At 44.3% G+C, this 18,736-nt stretch overlaps 1 protein-coding gene and 1 pseudogene across 1 annotated transcript in view; both read right to left on the bottom strand.

Annotated features, from left to right (window-relative positions):
• Positions 1-13,316: 13,316 nt before the first annotated feature.
• LOC130830925 (52 kDa repressor of the inhibitor of the protein kinase-like) lies at positions 13,317-15,720 on the bottom strand (annotated as a pseudogene).
• Positions 15,721-16,116: 396 nt separating this feature from the next.
• Positions 16,117-18,736, bottom strand: part of SLC14A2 (solute carrier family 14 member 2) — a 58,778-nt gene continuing 56,158 nt past the window's right edge. The window contains exon 19 of the mRNA XM_057698927.1: positions 16,117-17,083. Coding sequence (XP_057554910.1) covers positions 16,883-17,083 — 201 coding nt within the window. The 3' untranslated portion in view covers positions 16,117-16,882. The remainder of the gene's footprint in view (positions 17,084-18,736) is intronic.

The following is an 18,736-nucleotide window of genomic DNA, read 5'->3' as shown; positions in this document are numbered from 1 at the left end:
AGAGTGGCATCATCAAAAAATCTACAAACAATAAATGCTGGAGAGAATGTGGAGAAAAAGGAACCCTCTTACACTGTTGTTGGGAATGTAAATTTGTACAGCCACTATGGAGAACAGTATGGAGGTTCCTTAAAAAACTAAAAATAGAACTACCATATGACCCAGAAATCCCACTATTGGGCATATATCCAGAGGAAACCATGGTTCGAAAAGATACATGCACCCCAATGTTACTGCAGTGCTGTTTACAATAGCCAAGACATGGAATCAACCTAAATGTCCATCAACAGATGAATGGATAAAGAAGATGTGGTACATACACACAATAGGATATTAGTCATAAAAAAGAACAAAATAATGCCATTTGCAGTTACATGGATGGACTTGGAGATTATCATATTAAGTGAAGTAATTCAGAAAGAGAAAGACAAATATAATATTAATCACTTATATGCAGAATCTGAAAATAAAAGGTGCAAATGAACTTATTTACAAAACATAAATAGACTCACAGACTTAGAAAACAAACTTCTGGTTACCAAAAGAGAAAGGTGGGGGAGATGGATAAATTGGGAGTTTTGGATTGAAATATACACACTACTATTTATAAAATAGATAACCAACTAGGACCTACTGTATAGCACAGGGAACTCTACTCAATATTCTGTATAACCTAAATGGGGAAAGAATTTGAAAAAGAATAGATATATGTATATGTATAACTGAATCACTTTGCTGTACACCTGAAATTAACCCAACACTGTAAATCAACTATACTCCAATATAAAATAAAAATTTTTAAAAATAAAAAATAAAATTAAAAAATTATTTTCCTGGAGAAAAGATTGGGAAAACATTCTGCTTGGACTAAATCTACTAACATGCCCAATAACATTTAAGGCTGCTCAGCTGAGCGTATTAGCAGTCTCTTACTTTATTGTTTCCAGAACTTTTCAATATGTGTGATCCTCCAAGGAAGGCAGGGCAGGGATTATCATCTCCATTTTATTGGTAAGAAAATGGCCTCGAGGACAGGAAATATCTTGTTCGGGGTCACAGTTGGAAAGAAACAGGACACGGACTGAGGTCTGTGGACTTCACGTCCAATGCTTTGTTTACACCACTGCTGTTTCCTTCAGTTGTCATGACTGTCTCCCCGTGGATCCATGTGTTGCTTACTGGTGTCCAATAGCTCTGAGGCTCCTTGGTTTAACTTCCTTGGCCAGAGTCCCTAGTGTAGGCTGGTTACTTTTATCGGTCCCCAGTCTATCTTGCCTGACTTAATGAACGTTCTCAAATTATCATTGTCCTCAAGTTCTATCCTTGTGCTAGAGCCTCCAAGGGCAACCATGCAAGTTTGGGTGTGAATTCTGGCTATGAGATTTAAGAGCTGGGTATTTGTGAATATAACCCTTAATTATTAGACTCTTGGATTTTTGATCCATAAAATAGGAATAAGATGATCAATGCTGTAAGAATCATGAGATTTAACTGAGATTTTTACATAACATGCTTATGGTCATGTCTATCTCACCTGATCCCACACCCTGAAATTACATCAATTCTGAGGCATTTTACTTAGCTTGCCAGGCCTTTGGAAATCTCTTCCCCATCCAAAAGCTGTTTAGAGCACACAAGGGCCAACATCACACAACTTGGTGCCGGGTTATTTTCCAATGAGTCTTCTGGTCTCAGTCATCTCTCACCTTCTAGATCACTGTCAGAGTGTGGTCCTGGATCACAGAGTAAGGGTCAGAAAAAGCTGGAGCTCTGTCTTAGTAATCCAGATCTCCTGAATCAAGTCCCTTGGGTGGTACTGTTAGAAAACCATAAAACTACATTTTTCATAAGCACTGCGCCTTACTACACCCCCTCCCGCTGCCCCAGGACACAGTAGCTATACATTCTAAGCTTCTTGAAGTTAGGACAGGTTATAGGGTCTTCGCTCTTACCACATTATTTAGCACAGCTTTAGGCACCTGAAAGGTACTTACGTCAGTACTGGTGTGATTAAAGAGAAATCCCATGCTGAGCTGACTAGTTGTCAAACTCCACCTGCACCAGAATCACCAGAGACTCCGAGGGTGGAGACCTCAAAGTCTCTGGGGCGGGGCCTGGAATTTGTATTTCTAACGAGTTCCCTGGTGACGCTGATGTTGCTGGTCTGGGGACCACACACTGTCTCCATAAAAGTTTGGCCTGAAGACCAGCCGCATCAGCATCACACAGGAACCGGTAAATTGCAGGGGCTCAGGACCCCCTGGGACCTGCTGACGCAGAAGGGGCATGTAAACAAGATTCTCGGGAGATCTGTGTGCACATTAAAGGGTGGGAAGCACCTCAGCTCAGTTCGTTTGATCCTCCCAGCAGACCTATGACATAGTTGCCATTGGAACTCCCATTTCACAGAAGAGGAAAGAGAGGGTGGCTGACGGAGATGGCATAACACGAAGTCACTGGGTGGACACAGACTGCAGCAGGCTGGGCTAGAACTGGCTCTGGGGACACCCCAGCCCTCGCCCTTAACGCTCAGCACTGTTGCCTTCTCTCCATGGAAACCCCCTGGGCACCAAGTTTCTTCCTCAGACAGCCGTCCTAGGGGGTCCGATCATTAACTGAATCACGCAGCCAGGACACCCTGTACTAGCGATGTGCTTGGTTGGGCCCAAGGGTATGTTGTGTCTTTGTAATTATAAGGTGAGGTCCCTGGCCTTAGAATTTGCCATCTCTTTGGGGAAGTAAGACCCACCCAGATGGAATAAATGATGTCAGACAATATAAAATTGTGTTCAGTATCAATATGCTCAATATCACATTTTATGTTAAAATAAATTTTCTTAAAGAATATAGAAGCTACTAAGAAATTGATGCCTAAAGTAAATTGAAGCTTTTTTTTTTTTTAGGGGAGAAATGCACACATGATTTATATTTTCCTTAAATTATATCAAAATACATTTTGACCTTTTCCTCCCAGGGTCAGCTGCAGCTGTGGCCCCTGCAGAGCCTCACTGACCCATCAGGGCAGTTGCTGTGACAGAGGGCAGGGGGCCCTGCAGGCCTGCTGCTGTTCCCAGCAGGTTGTGCCCGTTGTTCAGCCCCAGGTCAGACCTCACAAGCCCAGGATTTGCAGAGTCACCCAATGACTAGTGTACTGCCACCATGCGTGCCCTCTGGTGTAGCTTCGTCCTGGGCCTCTATGTGAACCCCTATCTCACCCCACCCTCAGCCTCCTCTCCCTATGCCCCTCTCTCAGTCCTTCAGATGCTCTGGAGGATCAGACCACTCAAGTCACTTGGGATGCTTGTAAAGATGCAGATTCACCTATTGAATCCCAGTCTCTGAAGGGCGGGCCCCAGGATCTGCACTTTGAACCAACACTGCCTTGCTTAAACACACACCTTTTGGAATTAATTGCTGAAACAGGGGTTGGTTTGTTGGTAAATATTTATCAAACACGTGCTATTGCCAGGACCTGGAGATGGGGGGCCTTAGAGACGCATGATCTGGTTCCCAGAGAGCTTTGTGTTGTGTGGGCAAGGTGGCTTCCTGCACACGTTGTGGTGTGATGCACAGGAAGCCAAGTCATGGAGGCGCTCCCCACCCATATGTGCTCATGTTTGGGTGAACTCCTGCTAAATGTCTATATGCCGGGGGGGGGGGGGTGTGACTGGTGGGGGAAGATTGGTTACTCTTTTTCTCTTTCTACTGTGGAGTGTTTCACTTGTTGACCATGGGTAGGATTTCCTGGGTCTTGCCTTGGCTCTAGCTGGGAGATCCATGGACATTTTGGTCACTAGGAATTTCCCTGACTTGTTCCAGTCCCTGTGCCCTGGAGCCTGGGTATCCCAGACCTTCAGAGTGGCAGGTGCCACCTCTCTCTGAGTGTCCCTCTTCCCTGGGTACTCTCCCTTCTCTCCGTGAGGTCCCTTTGTGGATGTTGGAGTGTCAGATGAAGAAAGAATTTGGGAAGCAAAGGGGGAATTTGAAGCTGTTGCTGTGGCAGAGAGCTCAGTCTCCAGCAAGAGCCCAGTGCAGAACCAGCTACATAATTGACAGGGTCCAAGGCAAAATGTAAACGTGGCTCCACTTAGTCAAACATTATGAAGAATTTTGAGATTGTGATAGAATAGCATTAAATCAAGTTAGAAGCCCATGTGACTGCATAGGTCCTGTGCCCAGGAGGCCAGCTTGGCCCAGGAAACAGGACAGACTGTACATCATTTTAACTTGCAAATAGCTTGCCTGTCAGAGGATAGCATGGTCAGTGGAGAAGTGGAAAGGAGGTAGAACTGGAGGGAAGAAGAAAATAGAGGAAGCAATGCCATATTTTTCTGGACATAGCTTAGAGGATTTACTCGAGTATAACTGTGTCTGTCATTCTCTCACTGCACTTGGGGAAGAGAGTGGGGGGCTCTGGGATGTATGAATCCCCATCCCTGTCCACAAGGGGCTCACACCCTGTTCCTTTTGAGAGCCTGGGACCAAGGGCAAGGAGCCAAGCTGGGGTCCCAGGAGAATAGGATGCTTGAGGCTCAGGAATGGTAGTGGGCACTCTGGCCCCAGCCCCAGGCTCCCTGTCTTGCCCTCCTGATCCTCACCTTAGTCTTGCCCACTGCTCTCTGTCTGCTCTGTGCCAGGGCAGCCACAAACTAGCTAAGCCCCAATATCTCTCGGGAAGTTTAAAAACAGAAACAACCATCAGATGATCAGAATAGGTCTTTTGTGGGACCAGGAGCGCAGCTAAAATGTGTCCAGGTCCAGAGGTTAAGAATTAAATCCCAGAGCCAGGACAACTATCCCTTGACAAAATAATGCTGCCTTGGTTCCTCCCACCTGATAACTGTTTAGAGAATCTTCTCCCTGCAGCTCCCTCACACCTATCTTCAAGGGCACCAGCCCATAGCCCAGCACGGACAGCACTGAGCGCCCTCCACACCTTCTACCGCAGGGCAGATGTCAGCTTCCCCTGAAAGCTTTGAAAACTGCTCCTGCCAGGGCCCACCCTAGAGGTTCTGATGGAGCTGGTCTGGGCTGTGGCCTGGCCACCGGCGTTTTTAAATGCTTCACTGACATGGTAACTAGACTTACGGTGATCATTTTGAGATGAATGGAAACACCAAATCACTATGTTGTGTATCAGGAACTAACAGTGTAGTGGGTCAACTATACTTCAGATACAAACAGACAACAAACAAACAAAACACTCACTCATCAGATTTGTGGTTACCAGAGGTGGGGAGGGGGTGGGTTGGGTGGATGAAGGCAATCAAAATGTACAAAATCCCAGTTATAAGATAAATAAGCACTAAGGATGTAATGTACAACATGATAAATATAACACTGCTCTACATCACAAGGAAAAAATTACATTGTTCTGTTTGTTTAGTGTTGTATCTATATGAGTTGAGGGATGTTCACTAACCTTATTGTGATCTTCATTTCACGAGGTATGCAAGTCAAATCATTATGCTGCAGCCCTTACACTGACACAGGGCTCTTTGTCAGTTGTATCTCATTAAAGTGGAAGAAGAAAAATGCTCTGCTGCCTGACGTGCTGCCCTCCTGCTCCCATGACTCTCCTCGTTACGTCTGCTTAGGCCCCACTATAGATGACAGCCTCTCTCCAGCATGCTGGTGGGACCCTGGTTGAGGATGACTTCTCAAGAAGCAAGATGTGGGGACAGGAGTGAGAACCACCCGCTGTCCCCGTCCCATTCCTGGCCCTGCCATGAAAGGTGGAGCCTTGTCTCAGCAGCAACACCCACCTGCTGTTGGTCCAGTTATCGGACCACCTAGCCCACCAGCACTTGTTCTCAGAGTGTCTCTGTGTTGGGCTTTTCTCCATCTTCTTTACCTCTTATCTCAGATGTCTACCTGGTCAGGGCTTCCTGCACGCGGCCCTTGATGGAGGGTCCCTTCCTGCCCTCCTGCCTGTCCACCTGCAGCAGCAGCTGCTGCTGTCCCTGCCTCCCTAACCCTCCATGCCCGGACCCCACCCCCGCGCAGCCTTCGACTCCATCCCGTGCCTGTTCACACAGCATACCTGCAGCTTCTCACCTCTCGCCACATCTCTCAGCCGGACCAGTGCTGCCTGTGCCTGCAGAACAGGGAAGATGGGCTCTAAGGGCTCTGGACCAAGAGCAGCGGGGGCGGATGTGCTTCTGACCATCCCAGTGCCTCACTCCTCCTTCTCAGGGCCAAGCTGCCCACTCAGCAAGCTTCCGGGGCCAGCGTAAAACCTTGCTTGTCTGTGCAGCCTACTGGGCTGGATATTTCTTGTTAGTGGTTTCATTTTTCTTTATTAGTCTCCTTTGGGGCACAGGGCTGGGACCCAACAACACTGAGAAAGAGGCATACCTCATTTTCAAGGATTCTGTGCCTTCTGTACATGCCCCTCCTGCCTCCAGGCCCCCAGGGCTTTTCATTGCACCCTTGTCAGGCCCACAGCCCCTTATCAAAATCCACCTGGGGACTGAGGGTGGCAGGGACCTAACAGTGTGTTGGAGTGACTCTGGTGGGATACAAGAAAACAGGGCCCAGGAAACAGACACCATAGTTGTTTTCAGCCCGGGCTGCCCACTGGAACTGCACCAGGAGCTTTAAGAAATACCCGTCCCCAGGCCATAGCTGACTTAATTGGTCTGGGAGAGGGCCTGGGCATCAGAATCAGGTGATTCTAACGTAGCCAGGATTAGGCACTACTGTGCAATGATCTCAAAGTCTGGATCTTGATCCAACAGCATCTGTATAATCCAAGAGTTTGTTAGAAGCTCAGATTCTTGGCTCCACTCTGATCTACTAAATCAAAATCTTTGGCGTTCATCTGGGTTTTAAAAAGCACTACAGATGATTCTTATATGCAAAAGAGTTTGTAAACTGGTGTATTACGACATGCAAACAAGGGGGAAGGGATGATAGCATCCTGTTTCTACATCTACACCAGTGGTTCTCAAAGCGTGGTCCCTGGACCAACAACATCAACATCACCTGGGAATTTGTTAGATACACAAATTCTCAGGCCCTTCCCCAGACCTACTGAATCAGAAGCTCTCCCCAGAGACCCAGTGACCTGTTTGACAAGCTTTCTTGGTGATTCTGATGTGTGCTTGAGTTTGAGAGCCACTGGTCTCTGTTCGACCTGCCTCGCCTGAGACCATTACATGATTTGTGTCCAAACTGTGGAGGCTCTGTAGGGAAAGGATGGCAGCCAAGGACATTTGTAGAGGCTTGAAGTTATTATCCATAAAATGGTGAAATAGTGTGTCTGTTCTAAAGAGTTCCTTCCCTAATCACTATTCAGGGAATATATGTTGGGAGGAGGCTATAGGCAGGAAGATTTGGAGGCAAGATTCCATCAGCTGGCCTCCCTGAGCTTCTTTTTGTGTATTATGTGCACATAGCTGTGGATGTGAAACAGGTCTCAAAATCCCACAGGACGAGCGAATGGGCTCTGCAGAGGGAGAGAGAGTGGGGACAAAGGAGTATTTCAATGACTCGATCAATTATTTCCCAGGGCTACTGTGTGCCCATCAGTGGGGTAGTTCTATGAAGGAAAGAGAAAAACAATAACAACTGTGTGTGTGTATTTGTAGATGTGCTCCTACATGTGGGTGTATACGTGTGTGTGTGTGGGTATGTATGAAGGCATAAGTACATGCATGTGCATATATGTGTATATCTGTGTTTGTACACACATATGTGTACCTACTTCTGTGTTAGCATGTGTGTATGCATCTATGTGTGTATGTATGTGTGCATGCGTATGAGTGTGTGTGTGTTGTGTGTATGTGTGGGTGTGTATATTACAACCACTATCCTCACAAGACTTACGCTCTGATTGGAGAGGAAAAATACGCGTAATTGAAACAGAGCACAGTTGTGCAATGAGCTCCATGGCATTGACTTTAAAGAAGTCATCATTTAACTTTTAAAGAGATTTTCCTAAAACAGGTGGTGCTCTTCTCTGGTGAGGCAGGAAGAGGAAGGAGGGGGGTAGTTCAAACGGTGAAATGAGGGAGTGGCCTTAGTGCACCCCACTGGGTACCTAGCCAGTCCTTTCCTTAGACTCATAAAGCTATGAAAGTGTTCTAAGCTAGCTCTGCTGGCCCCAGACACCACATTGTAAAGAAAACCCCTAAGATGATGCCCAGGCTCTGCTGGACATTTCTGGCCACTGTGACTCTGCCTGGAATTGTGGTTCCTGCATCCCTCCAGTGCCCTTGGGCCCTGAGTGGACTGGGTGAGCTCCAGGGGTTCTTAAGCAGCCCTTATATGAACACTGCTCTTAGGTGGGTACGGTCCTTATTTTGTAGAAAATGAGCTGCAGGCTCTGAGGTAACCCTCCCAGCCAGTAAGTAACAGAGGAGGGCTGGATTCAAAACCAGGCTTATCTGAATTCAAAGCTGGCTCTCTGGTGCACACCTACCTCCTGACTCACCAACTAGGTTTGATGACTGTAGGAGGCTATGTGAATTTATTTTCTTTCTCATAGGTTCATGCTTTTTCTGAACTCAGTTTATATCCTCAATTCCTACATCTTTCATTTTCAGAAAGGTTCTTCCCCACCTTTCTGCAATCTCAACAACAACAAAAATTTCCTCTTATTTATATGTTTCATCAGAGATTCTAAATTATTCTAAAAGCAGAAATAAAACATATGTTCATTACTATTGCTCTTCTAGGGGTTAAAATATGTTCAACTAATTTGCAGGCAAAGTGAAAAATCTTCATATCTATGTATCTATATCTATCATCTATATCTATCTATCATCTATCTATCTATGATCTATCTACCTATCTATCATCTATCCATCTACCATCTATCATCTATCTATCTACTTATCTACCTACCTATCTACCTACCTATCTCACTCTGTAGAGATAGGTTTTAGAAGCATTGGCCAGAATGCTTCTAAATGCTGGTGGAGGCAGGTGGAATGCTCTCAGGCTTTGTAGGTTGACCCCGCCCCAACTCTGGGGTCACTCCGAGGCTCTGACTGGGATGAGTAGAGCACATGCTATGCCCTGCTCATTTTATAATTTCTTCTGACCAAGAATTGAATTAATTGCTTGGCTTACTTTCTGCATATTATCTTTTTGGTCTGCGCAGGGCCCCTCTTTTGAATGTATGAAGGTCTGTACGTCTTTTCATTTTTATACTCTACTCTCTTTTCCCTCTCACTTCCCATGTACCTTTTTTGTTTGTTTGTTTGCCTGCTTGCAAAATATGTGCTGCTGTTTTGTGTACCTGCATTTTTAATTTATGAAGTGGGTATTGATTATAAATGTTATTTTCCTATTTATGCCAGCACTAGGAAAATCTTAGGTTTTTAAGATTATCCACACGGCTATACATGCGGTCCTGGCCTTCTACCTGCTGAGTTGGCTCCTTGCGCACACCACCCCACTTGGCCTCTGCCCTCTCTCCAACTCTCTGCAACATAACCAAGACCATGCTGAACAGCCTCACTGGGAATTGCTTATACTCTGGAGGGGAATTTCTGGGTCACAAGGGGTGTAAATCCTCAACATGACTGAATTCTGAGGACCTGCTCTCCAAATGGCAATAGTGGTCAATTTCCCACCAGCATCGCATGAGGCCCCTAGCTTGCTCTATAAGTGCATAAAAAGAAAGTGTGTTCTCTATCTGAGAACACATTTTTAGGGGGGTGTTGAGTGGGAGTGTTTGGAATCCTACCTGTACATAAGAGCTCACACGTTGATTCTATTGTTCATAGCCCTGATATCTTTGCTCATTTTTTGTTCTCTTGATATATCTGTTTCTGAGGTCTTGGTAAAATCTTAGCTACATTATCAATTTGTTTGTTTCCCCATGCAGTTCAGTCATTTGTTGCTTGATGTGTTTTGAGGCTGATTGTTCAGTACACAAGTATTGATGATGATTGTGTGCTCTTGGCCTATTTTTCCTTTTACATCATTCTTTGTCCTTTATTTTTTGCCTTAAATTTCACTTTTCAAGGTATTATGGTTGATACCCTAGCTTTCTTTAGGTCTGGGTTTATTCAGTATATCTTATTTCATCCTCTTGTATTCAAACATTTATGTCTTTCTGTTTTAAATGTGTTTATTGTAAATAACAAATTGTTAAATCTTTAAATAAATGCAACCTGAGAGTATCTGTCTTCCCACAGTGAATTTAATAGTTAACTTTTTTTTTTTTGGTCAGTTACTGTCATATTATGATGAATTTCTACCTTCTGTTTATTTTTTTGTGCTTACTACTTTTTTTTTTTGGAAGGGGAGACTTTCTATAATATTTTCCTCCTTTTTTGCTTTCCATTGGAGAGAGAATTTTCTTCTGGTTCAAAATTTATAATTCTCATTTTGTTCTCATGGTAGTTGCCCTTACCACCCACGTTCATGCATCCCTGTGGATGTTGTAAACTTACCAATTTTTGTACAAGCTGAGTACTCTAATAGGCTCTTCTGCCTCTTCCCCCACTCCACCCCCTGCCATCATTTGAGAGTCCAGTTCTAGGTCTATTTCTTCTATTTTTCCCCTTCGGTCCTAGTAAACAATAAACATATTTGATCACCCTACACTTCTCTTCTCCTTTTGCAGCCTTTCCTGGTTTCATTTTTCTCCTTATTTGGATGCTTTCACTCAGAGTGTTTTCAGTGCAGGGTTCTGTGGGGAAATCTTATGCCCGAGAACACTTGTTTTCTCAAATGCCTCCTGTACATAGAGTGGCATCCCTGTAGCATTGCTGGATTGACTCTTTTGGCCCTAGTCTTGGAGTCTCTGGTTAGGAAGCCTACATTAGTTCTCCTTTCCACCAAACTGACTTGTCAGTAGTGTGCCGGTGAGCTGGCTCTTTGGGAAAACAAAGCTCAGATTTGTAATTTGCTGATTTCTAAGGTGTAAATACTCCCACCCTGGCCCATTTCCAGCTATCAAAGTGATGTCACTAAGTGTGGCACCGAAAGGATGTACTCCTTTGAATAACCAGTTCTCAGGAGCTGGTTGGAGCTGGCTCCCTTCTCTACTGCTGACATGGAATTGAAGGGCTGAAGGAGAAGAACTACTTTGGTAGCCTCTAGATGTCCTACATTTTATAAATCAAATTCTTTTACCCCATCTATTTCCACCTTGCTTGGAATCCTGGGCCGACTCAACTTGCTTTATAGGTGAGGATATTGAAATACTTAGAACAGCTGAATGGATTTGTTAGTGGTCAGTAATCAGAATGGCACGCATGTGGAGGGTTTCCTGCTCTTAATAAAACCAGATTATAACACTTCGGTGGAAAATGCATGAAAAGTGGTATTTTAATAGTTCTATGTCATCACTTAGAGGTTCTGGGGCAGCTGAGTGAGCTGTGAGCATAAACAGCCTTCTGGTGAAATTCCCGGATGCTTGATCCTCAGAGAGCCGTAACTCCCTGGTCATGAAAATAGAGCCTGAGACCTTCTTGGCCTGAAGGTGTGATCGCAAACTCAGAGGTAGCCTCTGGAGTGTGACTTGTTCCCATTTCCTATGTGGGGCATTTGTTTCCAGTGAGAAGTGTTCCGTTTTCCTGGGGAAGCCATAATTGGCTAGATATAATATGCAAGAGAAATAGGCAGCCCAGTATTCTTAGGTTGATGGAAGAGGGCTGGGATCTCTGGGCTGACAGAGGAAAGAAAAGATTAATGTAGACACGAGCTTTTACTAAATGATAGATTTATAGAGAGTTTGCCCCCTCCCCCTTGTTTCCTTCCCTCGTTTCCCGTCTCATGTCCTCACCGCATTATGCTGAGCTAGAAGGGTGTGGGGGTGGCACTGAGACATTAGAAGTGGTTCATCACTGTCCTTTGGGGGAGGGATGAGAAGGCTGAGCCACATGTCTTTCCACAAAGGGGTCCTGTGTTTTAGGAGCTCAATGCTATAACCAGAGCAACTACATAACAAGAGTTACTGGCCATTCAAGAGGGGCTGGATTAATAATTTTATGGTGCAAGACAATTCTCTAAAAAATGAGATGGGTTGTAACAACTTGTACTTCAACTCAAACAGAAAACAATGACCACAGTCATTTCTGTATAATTGCCTTTGTAAGCAAATCAAACTTTCTTCTGTTAACTTGCAACCCATCCTCATCTCTCTCTCTCTCTCTCTCTCTCTCTCTCCCTTTTTTTTGGGGGGGGATGTACCTTTTGTTGTTTTGGACTTTACGTAATACAGTCATTACAATGAATACATAGCTGTTTCTTTTTCAGTGTTAAGACAGAATTCATGGCAAGTGATTTTGTGGAAAGAGGTAAGGATGTATTTTATCTACTCATCCTCATCCTTTTTCAAATACATGCTTGACTGTGAAAAAACCCCTCAAAAGAGCACTGTGTGGACAATATAGGTGAGCCCCATTTTTTTTTTAAACAAAATTCACATTTTGTTTAGGTTGAAATAAACTATACAAAATTGATTTTCTTCACCAAAAATAACAGCAATATTTTCTGTATTATCCCTAGATAAACCACAAAACACTGATTTTTGTAGGTTTTCTAGGTTTTGCTTGTAAATCAAGATGAGGCAGTAGATACAGTCATGGAAGAAGACAGAAGAAAACAGACAGATCAGTTATCAGTATCCATGGCCTCTGATTCTGTCTTGACCATGAAACAGATGTGTTCAACATATATTGATACCTGCCAAAAAGCTTATGAAGGTATAGGCTCAATAAAGGAATGTAAACAGTAACAACCAGATGTGGAACAACAATGGCAGGCTTTTCCATTCAAATTTTAACTTGTTCCTTTAACTTCATTTGATAAAGACAAAATCTACACTGAAACCCTTGTTTGGCGAGCTCACACGTTTCTCTTTAATTTTCTTAACTGTCCCTTACAGATTTTTAACAGCATACTTAAAACTCCTGCTATTCAAAGGTCAGTCATGAGCTTCACTGTAACATTTTATAAAATGTATTCCTCCCTCCCATACCTCCTTAAAAGTATTTCTTCAAAGAACTGATAACTCAATACCCGATAATTGGATCCACAGTAATAAGTGTTATGTCTAAAATGACTTAACTAAAACAGTTCCAAAGTGCCATTAGCAGAGATCACACAGAAGTGTAACATGGTACTTTTAATGCTATCTTCTGGAAGAACAGTAAGGTCTCCAAAGCATGGGAGTTCAAATGGGCCATTTAAACAGGCAGATTATCAATGACTAAGGTACTCAATGAGAGGCCTACAGGTCAAGATACTCAGTGATTAAGTGGCCTACATACACCTTATAACTTTTCTGTAAGATATTTTCAAATTTCTTATAGAGTTTTTTCAAATATCAAATATAAGATTTTAAAAGTCTCTTAGATATTTTCAATGGTTTCTGAATTATCTGTAGCAAGCTCTGATTTACTTGTATAGAGTTTGATATATGTATCCACCATTAAATCCAAATCATGTTTTATATCAAAATTTATGTTAAGCAAAGCCAAGTTACTTGACATTTGGTCTTTCAAAGTGTTCCTCAGGTATGCTTTGAGATGCTTTCACCCATTTTCATAGCGTTCATTCTCAACCTTCATCGCAGAAGAATACACAGGACCTTCAGTAATGCATAAACGTTAGGAAAAAACTTGATGTCTGGCAGATGAAGGGCTTCATAAATAGTGGATGGGATATCTTTCCCTCCGTGTTTCCACTTGATTCTCCAACAATGTAACTCAGCAGAGAGCGTGTCAGGATTAGGTAAGTCACTTCTGTACATGTCAGCATGGTGCTCCTCTGATGGGTTAAATCTGAGCTGTCCCATGACGGAGGGTACCAGAGATAAGCACTTAAGAGCTCTGAGGTGCTGTTCTGAGACTATATCTTTCAGTTCCTGAATAATGTGTTCCACTGTTGGAACACTTAGAGTTTCTTTATAGTAACTCTCAGAGGTTAGCTGAGATTCCAGGTTACTGTGTTGAGCTCTGCGAAATTTCCCTGGGAGTTTCATCTGAATATCAAGTTTGGTTGCCAAATTTGTGGCTTCCTCAAACCAAAATTCATGATAAACTTCGATATTTTCCATCACTTCATTTAGTGAATGCGGCACTGCAGTCAAGCTACTTGCTGCAAAGAATACATCAAAGGTTTGCCCCTGAAGATTTTTCCCAAAGGCTCTTGTAAAAGACAGAACATTTTTAAGAACAACAATGGTAACGATGAAATCAAAATCTGTTACCGCACTACAGAGTACAAATGCTTGGCCAGCTATACAATTATTCCATCTAACATTTGTATCACTATTTATACCATCTAAACATAAAACAAGTGCTTGTAGGAGGTCCACTAAGATTTTAAAAGCATCATGCCTGCCTGTCCACTGAGAATGGCAAATTTCCTTCAGTTCTTTGCCCCTTTCTTCATTGTTCTGAAAGAGAGCAGAAATGACATTGTCAAGCTCTAAAAGCAGTTGCGGTGATCGATGGAAAAAAGAACAAACTTCCTCAATTGTTCCTAATGCAACAGATACTCCCATAACAGGCACTGATTTTGCCAGTCACATATTTAAGGCACAGGAAGAACAGAGTGTGTAGATAGCTTGGGGATATTTCTCTAAAAGTCTAGAAGCAACAACTTTCATTTTGGAAGAAAATCCACTGGACACAATGTAAGCCTGGCCACGACAGTACTCCATGTTTAATCCCCACTTCTCAGTTATCGTAGTGTGAAATTTCACAGCCAAAATTTCTGTATCCGCTTCATAAGGCAGGAAGCCCACAAATTCCTCTCTTAGGTTATGAGCTTCATCCACAAACCTCACCAGCACAGGCAGGTGCTCTTCCCCTGCTATGTCCACCACATCGTTAGTGATGATGGAAAAGAAGTGAGAGTCTCTCACTTCCCTGAGGGTTTCTTCCCGAATGCAGCTCTCACAGATCTCTAGCATCTGTTTCTGCTGTGTTTTTGAACAGAACAATGTGTTAACTGCTGTTGTCTCAAAACGCCTTCTCAGAACCTCTTCACCAGAATTGATCAGGCACTCCAGCAGAGCTTGAAAGTTATCAGGAGTAAAGAGACCTTCTGGGATTTCATCAGCTTCATGTCCATCCAGAGATATGTTCTGTTTTTCCATAAGAATCAAAATTTCAAATAAAGATTTTAAGTATTCTTTGTTTTCCTTCTCTTCAAGGGTTAAAGGTAAAATGTCTTCATCCTGCTCTTCACCCCCTTCTTCTGCACTGGGGTTCTGAGGATTGCTGTTGTTTATTTCCTTATGTTTTGGTTCCTGTTCAGAAGTTTCATCAATTTTTTTCTGTTTCAGTGTCCTGATTTCATCTTCACTCAATTCTTTTATTCGTTTTCTGTGTCTACTATGCGGATTATTCAAATGGCTGGTAAGATCAAATATTGTTGATATTGCATTATCTCAAAGAACTGTCCTATAAGGGCTAGTTCTACAGATCATAGAAGTCTCAAAGTATTTGGCACATAATCGATAATGTTTATTTAGTTGATCAGGTGTTTTATCTTCTAGGTCTGCTCTCCTACAATTCTCCACCCACTTCTGCCATAGAAAAAAGGGCACAAGGGACTTCCCTGGGGGTCCAGTGGTTAAGATTCCACACTTCCACTGTAGGGGGCATGGGTTCCATCTCTAGTCAGGGAACTAGATCCCGCATGCCGCATGGCGAGGCTGGCCGGGTCCCGCGGGAACCTGAAGAAGGCCAGGTCCCACTGCGTGCTCTTCCGCGTGCAATTGGGGGCCGCGCAGAAGTTCGGCATCGTCGTCTGCCCGCCGGCCGGCCCAGACCTCCCCTCCCCGCCTCCTCAGGGCAGCCCGCCCGCCCGTCGGGGCGGGGGAGGGGAGCCAGGCTGGCGCGCCGGGGGGAGCGGCGGGCGGGCGAGAAGCCGCGAGGGGCAGGAGGGGCGCGGCGGTCCGAGGCCGGGCTGGGGACGCAGCTCCGCAGTGCTGTGAGCGGCCGGGAGCATTTACCGCCGCCGCCGCCGCCGGTGCACCTCCCGCCTGCCCCGGTGAGCCCCATTTTAAGAAAACCTTGACACCAAGTTGCAACCTTAACCATTTAATGAGAGTATGCTTATGAATATTACAAAAAGGAACACATTTGTTTAAAGTATGATTTAAATGTTGAAAAAGATCAATTTTCACCTGATGGCATTTCTAGTAATATTTGTTACGTAAAGGAAGGCATGTTGGCATTTCCAGTGAACTGAGGTTCCTAACCCCAAGTCTGGAGAATATCACATGACTCAAGAATAAATCTGCATACAACATTAAAATCATTCTACCTCTTCTCCAGGTAGCCCTTTCATCTTTTACTTAACTCAGAGTCATTATGTATTGGTCATGTTGATTTTGTCAGTTTATAGGAAAGAGAAGAATCAATACTTCCGAGGTGGAAGGGACCATAGGGTCCCTCCCCATTATGAAACCAATAAGAAACTGAGGCTGAGAGGGGGGATGGACCCTCAAGTGGTTGGAGTTCACTCGTGGCAGAGCTGGGGCAGACCTGCCCTTTTACCTTGTAGACTAATTTCCTGACACTATGTCGCTGCATTAAATGACTGAGTTGGCTAACAATGTCACCCATTTCTGTCCCTTTCTTGGTGAATTCTCTTTAGGGGTGTGGCTTATTTTGCAAAAGAGGGAAAATTCCCCTTAAAGGGAGCTCTTATAGAGTGAGCTATAGGTATGAAGTCTAAATCAACCATATTTTTGACAAGTACTGTGCATCTTAGAACACAGAACTTCCTGAATAGTGACTGCAAGTGTATTTCCCTGTTCTTGGGAATAACTGGGGTGTAGGCTTGCTTGGAGGCAGAATCACAGAACAGACAGAAGGAGAGTTTAAGTGGCCTTCAGCCCGGGGACCTGGACAGCCTGCCGAAGGCTGAATTTACAGGGACATGTTTTGGAAAGGGCAACTTAGGAGACGTCGTAGGCCTGGTACTTTGTAATGGGTGATGATTTTCTGTTTTTCTCCTGGGACAGGTAGTAGATGCGGTTGGCCTCTGGGTAGGTGACTTTGCTGAGTGGGAGCTTGTAGATGGCTGGGTTGTTGGTTGTCAGGAGCAGGAAGGTGAGTGCTGAGAGGCAGAAGGGCCAGGTGCAGGGCGGTAATCCAAACTGGGGGGGAGGGGATCACAAAAGAAGCCTTGGTTACATCAGCTGCCTGCGCTCCTCTCTTTAGCCCTTCACAACCACCTAGGGCCCTGGGGGAAGGAGGGGAGGCTTTGTGAGCACTGATTGGAATAATACTTAATTCATGACCAATGTAAATCAAATTGTGCCAGTGGGATCAGTCTGCATTGTAACAGCAAACACGTACTCTTCAAAATGCAACCACGGGAACCCTCTTATAATAATATGCCTTTATATGGAAGACATATTTTGTCTTGGGTGTCTGGTCAGGCTCTACTTCCCACTCTAGGACTTGTGGCCATTCCCCACCTTCTCCCAAAGCCCCTGTTGAAGGAACAGCGTTGGCAGACATTTTTTGTTCCAAACCTTTTTGTCTTTGGTCATACCTGCTTGGACTACAGATAGGCACCTGACCCCAATGCAGCTTCCCATGGGCAGGCAGCCTGGGAATAGAATCTCTCTTTTGAGAATCTGAACTAAGAGGCATGGAGACTGTGTCCAAAGGCTCTTGATCTGAAAAAACTAGAGAGCCAGCAGTGTTGGATGGATATTTGGGGACCTGTGTGCAGTAGAAAAAACACATTCTAGAGAGACACAGAAACAGAGAAAACATATGGAGAGAGGCAGAGATGTCACCTCCTGGTCCCAGGGAGCTGGAGGTCAGGAGTAGCTACCTCTCTCCCCAAGGGCTCTCTCATCCCCAACAGCCTTTCTCATGATGGTCCCCTATTTTTTATTTCTTAAGATGCCAGGAGGGTTTTAAATACCCTTCCCCACTCTTCCTTTGAGATGACCTGGATAGTTTGTTAGCAAAGAGCCTGCAAACTCAACAATGAAGCAGATCAAATCAATGCCCCTTCTCCCCCAAACATCCTTTTATCATAAACAGAGAAAACCTCAGGGAATACCATTGGAGGAGTGACGCCAGTTGTATGTGTGTTCAAAGATGGCCCTGTTGGGTGGGACTTACAGAGAAGCAATGACAGCCTGGTACGAGAACTGTAGCCTTAAGGAACACCCATGACTGACGAATTCTACTCCATGAGTCTTACCAAAGCCCTGCTAAGACCGCGTAGGGTGTTTTGTAAAGCATCCCCTTCAAATCCTACAGGGGAAGCATGTGGGCTGGGAGTTCCACAGACCCAGATCCAAATCTCAGCTCTGGTCACCTTGTTGGAGTCATTTCCTCTTTATGAAAACTACTTCCTCAATAGTAAAATAGGGATAAAGATATCTACTCAGAGAGTTGGCGCCTAGTGCATACTAAACGCTCAATAAATGGGCCTTGGTGACTGGTCATTGTCGTAAAGCAGAGGGCAGCATCACTGAAGATACGGGGCTGCACACGCAGGAACTATTTAGAAAGCAAGATTGTGCGTCTCCTTAAGTGCCCTCTTCTGTGGAGGCTTGAACGGTCTCATAAATGCCATTCAACGTTTTTATATCCTGTTCCTCAAGGAGACTGGAAATTCCTTCAGAGTGAATTAATAGCCTGCACTTTTTTGTATCCCTGGGAGTGAGCAGCACAGTGTCTTCAACATAGTAGGCACGCAGAAAGTAAACACGATTTTGTTTTGAAAAATGTCTAGATTGAGTGGAATAACCTGTAACGTCTCTGCACGTAGAGGAAGGGGCCAG

This window comes from Hippopotamus amphibius, chromosome 11 (genome assembly GCF_030028045.1).
Source record: "Hippopotamus amphibius kiboko isolate mHipAmp2 chromosome 11, mHipAmp2.hap2, whole genome shotgun sequence".
Classification (NCBI taxonomy): Eukaryota; Metazoa; Chordata; class Mammalia; order Artiodactyla; family Hippopotamidae; genus Hippopotamus; species Hippopotamus amphibius.
This window is presented reverse-complemented; position numbering and strand designations above follow the sequence as displayed.